This window comes from Tamandua tetradactyla, chromosome 6 (assembly GCF_023851605.1).
Source record: "Tamandua tetradactyla isolate mTamTet1 chromosome 6, mTamTet1.pri, whole genome shotgun sequence".
NCBI lineage: Eukaryota > Metazoa > Chordata > Mammalia > Pilosa > Myrmecophagidae > Tamandua > Tamandua tetradactyla.
In genome coordinates, this window is record NC_135332.1 from 57,065,697 (window position 1) to 57,079,258 (window position 13,562).

Genomic DNA, 13,562 nt, shown 5'->3' on the forward strand with positions numbered 1-13,562 from the left:
TGTCTGTTGCAATGAGGACATTTCGTAGGATTAGGTCACGATCACGTTAGCTACATCCACAGCTGATTCCATTTGTAATCAGCCAAAGGGGAGTGTCTTCTGCAATTAGTGATGCTAAATGCAATCATGGGAAGCCTTTAAGGAGGACTCAGAGGAGACAGGTTGCATTCCTGCTTTGGCTGGTGAGCCTCTCCTGCGGAGTTCATCCAGGCCATCTATTGGAGTCATCGGCTTCGCAGCCTGCCCTGTGGATTTTGGACTCTGCGTTCCTATGGTCACGTGAGACACTTTCATAAATTTTATATTTGCAAGTGTTCCCTGTTGATTCTGTTTCTCTAGAGAACCCTAACTAATACACTGCGCAATATTCCATCAAATTTATATAGCACAGTTCACCATTCTACTTCTCAATGGATCCTTTACCCACCTCCTCCCATTGGGCATTATGTATAATATCCACAGTCAATCCATGTCTCATATTATTCTCACTTAGTTGTACAACCATCAACACTTTCAATCTTAGATAATTTTCATTGATCCAACGAGAAAAATAACCCAATTTTTTTATAACACCCTCACCAAACAGAAAATCCAAACCTCCCCTTAACTCTGTTCTGCCCCACCCCCCAATTATTCACCCTGGTATTTCTGTGGTAGTGTTGACTTACTGGCACTCTTTAATTCTGTGCCCTCCTCCAGACCTCCCTCCCCTGTCTTGTTTTTTTCAGCCAACATAACTCCCTGTTCTTGGCAGGTCTCTAGTTCACAAATTCTATTGGCCTTTGTCTTTTGAAGGACAATTTGGGTGGATAAAGAATTATTGGCTGGATGTCTTTATCTTTCAGGACCCAAAATATATCATACTATTGCCTTCCTGCCTCCATGGTACCCATTGAATAGTCCAAACTCAATTTTGTTTTTTTTTTTTTTTTGCATGGGCAGGTACCAGGAGTCAAACCTAGGTCTCCAAGCTTGGAAGGCAAGAACTCTGCCTGCTGAGCCACCATGGCCTGCCCCAAACTCAATCTTATTTTGTTGCCTTTTTATGTGGTGAGTCCCTTTCCTCTTGTTCCTTTAGGATTTTCTACTTCTCTTCAACATTTGACAGACTGATTAGTATGTGCCTTGGAGTAGGTAGGCCTATTCAGATTTATTCTATTTGGGGTTTGCTGAGATTCTTCGATTTGTATATTTATGTCTTTTATAAGGTTTGGAAAGTTTTCTTCCATTATCTCCTCAACTAATCTTCCTAGCTCTTAACTCTTTTCTTCTCATTCTGGGACACTGATGATTCTTTATTTGTGTGCTTCATGTTGTCCATCATTCCCTGAGAGCCAATTCAAAATTTTCCATTTTTTTGTCATTTGTTCTTTTGTGCATTCAAATCATTGTCCTGTCTTTTAGTTCCCTTATTTTTCCTTCTGCCTCTTCAAATCTGCTGTTGTGTGTCTCTAGTATATTTTTTATTTGGTCTACAGTGTCTTTCATCTCTGTGATATCTGGTATTTTTCTACTTATTCTTTCAAATTCTTCTTTATATTGTTTTGGTGTCTTCTTCATATCTGTTATGTCATTAGCCAACCCACTGAATTTATTTAGGAGAGTTGTAGGAACATATTTGATTAGTTGTTCCAGAGTCTGTGTCTCCTCTGGTATTTTAATTTTGTCATTTGGCTGGGCTATATCTGCCTGTATCTTCATATGCTTTGTCATTTTCTGTTGGCTTCGAGTTTTCTGATTATCTTGATAGGGTTATTTTGGAAGTTGATTTCTCAGTTGTCTAGGTTTTGTATTTGCTTGCATTTGTGTTGAAGGTATCCATTTGTACTTGGTTTGTCAGTAATTCCATGCCAAACCAAAGCCTGACCTCATGCAGGGGTTGCAACTCTACTTGAGAATCTATTTGAAGGTAGACAGATAGTTTGACAGTCCATACCTTGCATTTCTTTCCAGCAGATGATGCTCTTGGGACATCTCTTGCCCTCAGGCTCACTTCTCCCTGACTGCAGTAGCTAGGTCAATTGGATGGAGAACCAATTCACAATTCCAGACAGGTCCACTGGTCTTGGTGCATGCTGAAAGCAACCAACCCTGGGCCAGGAGTGGGGAGGGGGGCAATGTGAACCTTAGTGGAGATTCTGCTTGTAGGCCCAATAGCACTTGTGGCCCCCAGACTCCTGCTTGGAATGTCCTTGGGTTGTGGACTGGGTATGTCAGCAGCCCCTTTCCAAAAGCCCACCTGGAAATGCCTGCTGATTAGGTGTGGTGCGGGCATGAGGCACAGGGGCATGGAGTGCAGAGTGTATGTGGGGGGGGTGGCAGCATGGGGTGTGGTGTAGGGTACAGGGTGCAGGGACAGGGGTCATGTGGTAGGGGTAGGGTGGGGCACAGGGCAGGTTGCTGGGTGGGCATGGGGTGTGGCTCTGGGCCTCAGTATGGCAAAGGGTGCATTAAGTTCTGTGCACTAGTTAAATGTTCTGTATGGGCAGGAAAGCAAGTTTACTGGCTTCTGGGTTCCCCAAGGGAGCTCCAGAATGTGGAGCTAAGGGAACTGATATCCCAAGCTAGCTGCAGTGGTAGGCACTTTGCTGGGTGTAGCCTCTTGTCCCCAGTGGAGTCCTGATGAAGCCCACTCACACCATTCTCTGTGTCTCAATTTCTCAGGTTTTTCATCCAGGACCTCTCTATATAGCGCAGAAGACTCTCTCATGTCACTTGCACCCTGAAACTGCTGTCCCGGTGGTTTTTCTGTTATTTCTCTAGTTGTTCCTTGGATCAGAGGTGAACAGGCTATTCTATTCTGCCATCTTCCTGGAAGTCCTGCAATTGCTCTTGCAGATAGCTGAGATATCCTAGTACTGCAGTCATCTCCCAGGTGGGTTCTGATATTTATCTCTCTCTTCACTTCAGCAGCTGTAGGGTCCTTCTCCAGCATATAGCTTCCTCTAGAGCTGTGAAAAATTCAGCATTGTCTTTTTTTCTCATCGAAAAAAGACAAGAGCTTTTCAGTAGTCATTGACATTGCCATGTTGACAATGCCACTCTGTGTGCCCTTTAATCCCAGCCTTGAACAATGGTCACAGTCTTATAATTTGATAAACTGTGGCAGAGAGGTCATGATTTTTGTGTTGAGGACCACAGTGAGGACTGTGAGGGCGGTGGTTACAGTGGGTACACACACGAGGGAGGGCATCAGCTCTAAGAACATGATCTCTTCTGGGGTCCATAAAACCTCTAAACCGTCAGGACAGTGCACGTCCAGACACATGTAAGATGTTTTCTTCTTAGTAATCAGATACTTTCTTACTCAGAATTTCTTATTGTCATGTTCATTTTTGTCATATAAATTATATGTGAGGAATCATGTGGGGGGTGTAGAAGAGAATTATGATGAAAATGATGCTTTAACTCAAAAATTGCAAATATATTCTATGTACAGTGACCACGGTACTCATTATCTTCTCATAATAATTTCTGAATTCACCTCCCCAAAAGGACAGACTCTTTGAAGGATACATTTAATTGTCTGTTGCCAAATTCCAGGCCTAGTTACATTCTTTGTAATTTGGGACATTTTGAAAAAAGAAATGACTTACGAAATATATTACCATAGTAAGAGAAAGATAGAACACTTTTAGTACTTGGGAGAAAAACATATACTTGAAAACAATTTGAAAAAGAGAAAGAGGGCAGGCCACAGTGGTTCAACAGGCAGAGTTCTCGCCTGCCATGCCAGAGACCAGGGTTCAATTCCCAGTGCCTGCCCATGCAAAAAAAATTAAAAAAAGGGAGAAAGAGCACTTTGTAGAAATTACCTTTTTAGTGTTCTTAGTACTAAAGTAGGAAGTACTATACTTCATATTATAATTAAAATAGATTGTGTCACATCATTACTTCAAAATGAATGTAATTCTAGTAAGATTTATGATGTTTAGACATAATTCAGTTTAATTAAATATGCAGTTAGATAAAAAATGTATCTCGAGGTCCATTCCTTTAAGATTTCAATGGCTTGGCAAATACGTTCCATGTAACTATGCCTGATCACTAACAGATTATATATGAGGGTCTAATATTGTCATCCATTTATCCCATTTTCTACTAATCATTACTGGATGCATTGCAAGAGTACAGAGATGCATTAAGACATCTCTTGCCCTCAAAGGCTTATAAGCATAGAAAAAGGGTGACAAAATATCATATTCCAGTACAATGGACATTTGGATAGTGATTTATACCCTCAAAGCACGAGTCAATGTTATCATCTCAATCCCCTGCTAGAAGCAGAGTAGGTATTTTTATTCCTAATATGCAGATGTGGAAGACGAGCTGAAACTTTCCAAATTCTATCTTACTAGTCAGTAGTACAACTGGGATATGAACCCACTATTCTTATGTGGCCACTCTGCTAAAGGAGCAATAATGCATACAAAAGTGGTCATTCAGTAAGACAGCAGACCCATCAAACTTTTTTTTCTGGAAAGGTCAAAGCTGACTACTTGGATTGGGATGATTTTGAGGCTGGACTCTCAAGTGCATCTTAATTGGGGAGTATGGTGTCTGATGCATGACTTTACATTCATTATGAAGATCTTCTCTTGCTGAAGAGCTTCCCCAAGGCAGCCTTCATATCCTGGTTTCTCAGGCTATAGATGAAAGGATTTAACATCGGGGTCACTGCCATGTACATCACAGTTATCACTGCACCCTTCAGGCTGTAACTGGTCAGAGGGCGGAAATACATGCCCATCACTGTCCCATAATACAAAGAAACAACTGTCAGGTGAGAGCCGCAGGTGGAGAAGGCTTTGAGCACACCTTTGGTGGATGGAACCCGTAGGACAGTGGAGAAGACCCGAACGTAGGAGATAATGATGCATATTAATGGCACAGAGAAAACACCAACCCCTAGGTACATCATCTTTACATTAAAGCGGATGTCAGAACAGGACAACTTGAGCAAAGGCATAATGTCACAATAGAAATTGGCCACTTCCTTGTTGCCACAAAAGGACAGACCAGCTGTGAGTAGAGTATGGGATAGGGCATTGGCATCTGCAATCACCCAAGATCCAACAACAAGCAGAAAACAGGACCTTGGGTTCATAATTGTTGCATAATGAAGAGGGCGGCTGATGGCCATGGCCCGATCATATGCCATCACAGCTAAGATATAGCTGTCAGTGTTTGCCAAGGCAATCATGAAATACATCTGTGTAAGGCATCCCCCCAAAGAGATGACTCTGCTGCCTAAAAGATGGTTTGTGAGCATCTTAGGGATGGTTACAGATGAGAAGAGGATGTCAACAAAGGAGAGGTTGGCAAGGAAAAAGTACATGGGGTTGTGGAGGTGAACATCAGAGTGAATGGCCAAGATGATGAGCAAATTTCCCACCAATGTGATTGGGTAGATGAAGAGGAAGAGGACAAAGAAGAAATCTTCCTGTGCCTGCTGACCGCTAACTCCCAGGAGGATAAAAAATAGGGTAGAGGACTGGTTTTCTTTCCTCATGGTTTCTTCAGCATGAATGGAGAGGGAAATCCAGAATTATTGGTGAATTTCCTGCATGTAATGAGGTTAGTTATCCACCACTTTTGACTCCAGTGATCAGCTTTCTCTCTTCATGGGTTTATTCAATTCAGTACCAGTACATATAAATCCTTGTTGGACTGTAAGACTAACTGTTAGTCATCTGTAGACATTCATGTGTAGGAAATAATTAGTTTGTACATCAGAGGTGCTCATTCTGCTACCCCAGCAACAGCACCCAAATAATCTATGCTTTAATCATTTAATATATAATTAAATTGTGTATTCCATATGCTATCACTTTGTTAGGGTCATGGAAATATAGTCAATATATGATAATATGTTTTATTCATGTATTTATAGTTGAGACCATAAATCATAGCCTTAACTCTTAGTACATTTCAAGGTAATATGGAAGCCATAATCATACACCAATCTTATTATACATGATAAGGGAAGTACAGCACTGGGATTCTTTGAATGAATGTTCCTGTGTAAAGGATGTGTCAGTAGAGGGATCAGCCTAGACAATTAGGAATTGGCCCACTGATCAAACTCAGATGAAGCCAAAGCCCAGGAGGTAACAGTTGTCTACACTGGCATTGGGAAATGTAAATTACAAGAATTATTGGATTTATGTTGATCCCAGTAAATCCAACCCTGTGAATGTCCTCCCAACGTTTCCCAGTTTCAAAGCAGACTTTCACTGTCTCTTTGATAATCTTTCTCTCTTTTCCAAACCCTTAACCACAATGCTTTTCTCTTTGGTTTGTTTATTCTGCTTGATTATTTCTTTTGGTAACTCATCTAATTCCATAGTGGTTTCAACTCCTGATTTCCCAATAACTCTCAGGTCTGTTTTTAGGCTTCATCTGTCTTCCCATATATCTACATTCAGTCATCATGCCAACATATCTGATGGAGCCCCTTACTCTGCAATTCAAACTAAGTGAGTTTTCTGAGGAGGATATCTATCTCTATGTATGTATTTCTAGCAGCTCTGTAAAAATTATTGTGAAATATTGTTCCTAGCATGCATCAAGGATATTTTAAAAATTATTTTTTGTTAGAGAATTTGTAAGTTTACAGAATATTCACGCAGAAAATGCAGAGTGGACCAAGAGGTTTGTTTTAGTGTGCCAATGGTGCTGGAATGCAATACACCAGAAATGGGTTAGCTTTTATAAAGGGGATTTATTAAGTTATAAGTTTACAGTTCTAAGGCCTTAAAAATGTCTAAACCAAGGCATCCAGAGAAAGATACCTTGACTCCAAAGAAAGGCTGCTGTCTGTCACATGCGAAGGCACATAGCTGGGATCTGCATCCTCTCCTGGCTCTCCCAGCCACTGTGTATCTTTCTGGCTTCTGGGCTGCTCAGCATCTTATGGGAAGACTCATTGAAACACCTGCTGGGCCCTGCATCTTCAAACATCGTGTCTAAGTATCTGCTCTCTCTGTCAGCACTACAAATATCTTCAATATCTGTGGCATAGACACTTGGTTCCTGCCTATCTTTCACTGGCCGTCTGAGCTCCCAGCATCTCTGGGGCTTCTACATTTCCAAACGTTAGTGTCTCTGTTGGCTCTGAAGGAAGTCCAAATTGTTTCCCCTTTTAAAGGACTCCAGTAAACTAATTGAGACCCACCTTGAATGGGTGGAATCACATCTCCATCTAATCAAAAGGCCAGACCCACAATATGGTGTGCCACATCTCCATGGAAGTAATCTAATTAAAGGGTCACTCCCACAATTGATAGTTCAATCTCCATGGAAACAATCTAATCAAAGGTTTCCACCCTGAACAAAAGGTCTGCCCCCTCAAGATTGGATTAGGAGAATAACATGAGTTTTCTTGGGTACGTAACAGTTTCAAACTAGCACAGTGTTATCACCCAATATTTCTTGAGTTAAATCTGGGTTTCTTTTCACTCCCCGCTTGTGGGATGCTCACAGGTACTGGCCTATTTATCTGTTACCTCTATGTCTGACCTTATTGATTCTTCATTTATAAGAAATATTATATATTTAAGATGTGTATTTGCTATCTCAGTGCTTTAGCTTAGACCATCATCATTTTCTGTAATTGTAATGCCCGCTTAACTGGTTTACTACAGGGTCCCTTCTTTTTGATCCATCTTGTAATCTCAGTCCATACTAATTGTGGCAGAGACTAATACCTGCTCACCCTCACGCAGGTTGTTCATTTCTTCCTGGACACTCAGCTACAATACACTTCCCAGGTACCAATACAGTGAAGTGTGGTCATATGTTCAAGTTCTATCAGTCCATTGATATGCTTTTGTTCTGGGTTCCTCCAAACTCTCCCCCCTTCTTCCGCATGAATGCAAATGACAAGGAGGGTGAATAGGCTGGTGGAGACACATGGTAGAATGTGTCTGTGTTCCTCTCTCTCCATATCTTGGAGTGCCACCTACTCTGAGGTTTATCCACTTGTGGCTTTTACAAAGCAGAGAAATAAATCTTTTAATTTTATATTTTACTGTTATTTTGTCATTTTTGTTTATTTTTAAATTATTTACAAACAACTCTCTCCCTTGTATATTTTTTTCATATAAAAATTGGAAATGAAAATTCGAAATGGATAAAATTCAAATTATGTTTGTGAGCAAAGAAAATGCAAGAGAATGTGTAGCTAGACTCACAGAGTTTTGCAAAATTAGGGGTATAAATCAAAATTTAATAAATCAATACTGTATCTATGTTAAGAAAAAGTTAGAAAATGTTGTTTTAAGAAAGATTCCCATTCACGATACATGGAAACTTTATTAAATCAAAGATAACTCTTGCAAAAGAGGTTCAAGTCTGGTATCAATGTTACACAATTTTAGTGAAGATAAAAAATATACCTGTATACATGAGTGATATGCAAAGGATAGAAAGACTCAATGTGGCCAAAATATCATTTCTCCTCCAATTAATCAATGAATATGATGGAATCCAAAACAAAATACCACAGGTTTCTTTTAAGCGCAGAATGAAACAAACTGATACTAAAATCCATGCAGGAGAATAAAAAGCCAAGAAGAGCACAGACAATTTGAGTAGAAAGAAGCAGGAGGGAAAGAATTTGCCCTTTCAGGCATTGAAGTGTTCTCCTAGAGCTTTAGTTGTGATAATTTAAACAATGGAGTAGACGTGGGTGTAGGGACTGACAACTTCCCTATGGAACAGTCAAGCCCTCACCACAGATCAAGCACATGTTAGAAATTAGCATATGACATGCTTTGGTTTTATAATAGGCTGGGAAAGGATGGACGAAGTAGTAAATTATTTGGGACAATTGAGTACCATAGATGAAAAAATATAGAGAACAATTTCAAATGAATTAACTGTGAAAAGAAAAATTCAACAATTTTAGAGGAAAACATTGATGTATTAGGGTAGGAATTGATTTCTTCACTCCAACACAAATGTGAAAATCATACTAGGTGTGTTAGTTAGATTCAGTTGTCAACTTGGCCAGGTGAGCATACCTAATCTTGTTGCTGCGGACATAAGCCAACGGTATGTGAACCTCATCTGTTGCCAATTACATCTGCAGTCGGCTAGGAGGCGTGTCTGCTGCAATGAGTGACGTTTGACTTAATTGGCTGATGCTTAAATGAGAGAATGCAATATAGCACAGCCTAAGCAGCTTGGCATTCCTCATCTCAGCACTTGCGGCTCAGCCCAGGCCTTTGGAGATGCAGAAAGAAGTCACCCTGGGGAAAGTTGTTGGAACCCAGGGGCCTGGAGAGAAGACCAGCAGAGACCATCCTGCGCCTTCCACGTAAGAAAGAACCTCAGTGGAAAGTTAGCTGCCTTTCCTCTGAAGAACCAACAAAATAAATCCCCTTTTATTAAAAGCCAATCCATCTCTGGTGTGATGCATTCTGGCAGCTAGCAAACTAGAACATTAGGAAATACTGTGCATTTGAATACCTTAAAATAAAAAAAAAACATTTATATAAAAGAGATAGCACAAACAGTGTAAAAGACAAGAAATGGACTGTAAGAGGTATTTGCTACACATAAACCAAAAAAAAGACTTATATTCACCATATATTCTGCCTTGTAGAATAATAAAGAAAAGAATCAAAACCAATAGGAAAATTTGAGCAAAGACCTGAAGAGGGAAGTGACAGAAGAAGAAACTGTTATGGCCAATAAATAAAAGAATAGAGGTTAAATCTCATTAGAAATAAGAGAAATGCAAATTAAAACAAATTCAATTTAACAGCATTCATTTTGGAACACGTGTAAAGGTCTGAGAATTTCTAGTGTTAGGCAGGAAGGGGAAAAAATGGGAAATTATTTACCCTAGTGATGGGACTCTAGATTAGTATAACGACTTTGAGAATATTAGGCAATCTCTAATCAAGCTGAGAATGCATACACCTCCGACCCAGCAATATTACTCATTTCTAGCTTATACCCTAGAGAAACTCTAGCACATGTGGTCAGGATTATTTACAAGGATATGTACTATCATATAGACTGTTACAAAGTATCTAAGAAATGAAGAATGGTTGAATGAATTGTGTTTTCTACTCATTAATGAGTTATAGGCAGCGTTATAATGAATGAATGCACATGGATAAACTAAAAAAGAAGAGATGAAAGGAAAGCAAGTTGCTGGAGGGTAAATACCATATCATATAATATATGAATGTTAATTTATAAAGTAATACACACACATATAGCAAAAGTATAAATCTTGAATGGGAGTATGCTACCAACATCAGGATAGCAGTTTTCTCAGTGTTGAGGGGAAAAGTAAGATTTTGGTTTGGAATGAAGGGGGTTTCAACTGTATCCAAAGCATTTATTAAAAAAAATCTTTTGATGCAAATGCTACCTTTGTTAAATCTAGATGATGAGTTATGTTATTCTCTTTTTCTTTCTGATGTTTTAACAGTATCATGAAAAAATTTAATTGAGCATAAATATTACACAGGTATGGTGATAACTGTGTCTGGAGGGTGGCCATGGAAGTGGGAGGCTCAATCATGCTACACGGAGGAAGGAGACAGAAGGTGACTTGTAAACAGGGTCAGAATGAATGGGAGTTTATTTACACTAGGAAGAAGGATCCAGGGGCCATTATATCACCCTAGAGAGAAGGATGTAATGGAGAAAGACTCAGATTAGAGGAAGCAAAATAGTAAGTAGATGGAAGTAGGGATAGAATTTAACAATCTATTGCTCTGTTTTTTAACTGTCCAGGGCTACTCCCATCAGCTCATTATTTTGGGTATCCCCTCTCTTTTGACACAACGTTGATCTCCAGCCTCTTAACCTTTTGGTTGCAACTCAGATGATCAGCCCAGTTCGGGCAGTTCTATTTCTCCCTGCCTGGTTGCCCACCTTCCAACATAAATTTGATGTAAGACAATCTGTGCATACTTTCACTTCCCCATTTTGGCGTAATTGTGGGATGTCAGAGAATCATGCAAATTTGGGGCTAGAGTTCATGATCCTTAATCCATTTGTACCCAGAAATTTCTTCTGCAATTCTTTTCCCCATCATTTCCCACACTGATTATATCAACTATTTCTTTTTGAAATGGTTGTGCATCAAAACCCCTGTACTCTCCTAAACTCACCACAATCTTCTATAAGAAAATTCTCCTAGAATTCAGGCTGTTGCTTCCTCGTCCCTGAGAAAATTACTCCACTGAAGGACTATTTCCTTTACATTCTTCCCTGCATGTAATTTCGACACACCTACGTCCTTCATTTTTTATCTCTGCCCTCCTTTTTCAGGCAGGCTTCTTCTAGAAATGTCTGCTTACTGCCATGATTATAGTTACAAAATTCAAATGGGATTGTGTCTGTCTCTTAAAATCACTCCCTGTCTGTGCATCAGCTAATAGCTGAAGTTCGAATTCATTATCATGGAGAAAGAATCAAGGACAGAGAGTTTAGACCATGCAGGGTGAAGTTAGACAAATGTATATTATGTATCGTTATCAAGAGCAGAAGATTCAGGCAAGGTAGCAGGCAGAAAACGGCCTGGAAAAAGAATTTCAGGTGCATATTTTGGAGAGTTTTGAAGTACAACATGGAGTCTGCATATGTACTAAGGTACTAGGAATTAATATAGCGGATGTGGGTTGCACTAACCATTTCTGGTAATGGAGAGATGAACATTTGTATAATATAAACCCACATGTTTGGAAATAAATTCTGCATGAGTATGGTGACATTTGGTGTGACAATATGGTGCACAAAATGATTAATTAAAAAGACAGTTACAGAATGTATGAAAAAGAAATAGTTGATGTAATCAGTGTGGGAAATGACGGCACACAAAGGGTCTAAGAGAAGAGGGTTTCTGAGCACAGGGATGTGGAATGAAGATCCACATGCCTATGTCAGGGGTTATCATGTGCAGGGGTGATTTCTGCTGAGGCTCTGCAGACAGAGGTAAAAGAACCTGAGACCACCAGAGAGAGGAGCAAGGAGCATATGATACCAGAGGCAGAGTGAGAGTCTTGAGTTCACTAGACTCAAGGCAGAATCCCAAGCAATGCTCAGCCATGCAAATTCTCCTTCCTGGAAAGCATTTGTGTTGTTATCCCTCACATGAGTGTGATGGTACAGTTACAGTTGTGCAGGGACAGAAGAGGCCAAGGGTTTCCCCTTGGCATGTGGGGCAGCAGACAAGGCCAAGGACCTGATCTCTGAGTGACTGGAGACCTCCCTGATAGTTTAATGCATCAGTGCATTGATGATGAAATAACATATTTTCTGAAGGGTCCGTCATTGAATGTGGAGTGGAAGCTGGATTTGTGCTCCTCTCTAAGAGGACACACACAAGTACACGTGCATGTACATGAAGGCACTCTCATACACACAATATTACTCTAGGTGTTAGAGCTTAGGAGTGAGATAACTTAACCAGAACTACCCTTTTTGATCATGTTTTCATACACAAGAGCCCTAGAAGAATTATCAGAAAAGATTTGAAGATGTGTTTTCAGTGTTCTTTTGTTCAATATTTTGTTGGCTGGTGTAAGACTGTGTAAACAGGAGGGAAATCCACATGGCAAGACAGAGAAGGGGGACAGAGCTGGAGAACGGTACTCTACCCACCCATCTTGTTTTATCTACATGTCTCACAAATTTGGGAACTTGGGTTCTGTACTTATGCTAAGGTTCGAATTCTGAACTTGACATTACCTCTACTTGTAACTTTATGTAATTTATTTCACCATGTTTTTCATCTGATGAAAAGACATAATAGTTCTACTTACCTCCTGGGAGTCTTGTTAGAGTCAAAGGATATAATGTATGTCATGCAATTGATGACACATAGTAAGTGCTGTTTTAAATCTGGCTATCCCTTGATGTAGCTGTCATAAAACTCTTTTCACCAATGTCCATAGTCCCTACAAGGTGAGACTCTGCTGAAGTCAGATGAGGTAAAAAAAAAAAAAGGTTCTAGGACCTTGTTTTCAATCCTTTCCTACAAATAGAGAATTTACAGCCAGTTGGTATAGCACCTGCTAGCAGTACTTTTGAAGGTATGTATCCCGGATAAAGAGCCAGTAGTTGGCCTGGAGAGCGGATCCCTGGTCTTCTCTTTTTGATGTGGCAGAAGCAAGTTAGGAATGAGGAGGTGAGATTTCGAACCACAGGGTAGAGCTGGCAGCTGTTGTGGAGCCTGAGGATGGGAAGTGTAGTTTCCTCTTCAGTGAAACAGGCCGTGTCTTTGTATGGTGGAAATTTGGAAATATTCACCTGGGTTTAAAGTCTTTTGGAACACAACTCCCCCAGGTCTGCATTCAGGCCAAGTCACAGTAATTGTCAGGACTCATTTTTACCCTTCTCGAGTGGTGCCTCAGGGAACACAATGACTCTCAAGAGTAATCATTCCCACATTATTTTTCAGGGGATTTCTAGGAGAGTGTGTCCCCAGAGTCCATGTTCTAGACTGACCTTTCGAGTACTTCATTGGAATGTTGGCCCCTCTCCTGGGCTGTTGAGCAAAATGGAACCATTCTTTGTATCTCCAAAGATTTTGG

General features: G+C 40.2%; 1 protein-coding gene across 1 annotated transcript; it reads right to left on the minus strand.

Moving 5' to 3' along the window:
* Positions 1-4,582: 4,582 nt before the first annotated feature.
* On the minus strand, positions 4,583-5,512 carry LOC143686050 (olfactory receptor 1A1). The gene has a single exon (XM_077163100.1). The coding sequence runs from the start codon at positions 5,510-5,512 to the stop codon at positions 4,583-4,585; it is 930 nt and encodes a 309-aa protein (XP_077019215.1).
* Between the last annotated feature and the right edge of the window lie 8,050 nt (positions 5,513-13,562).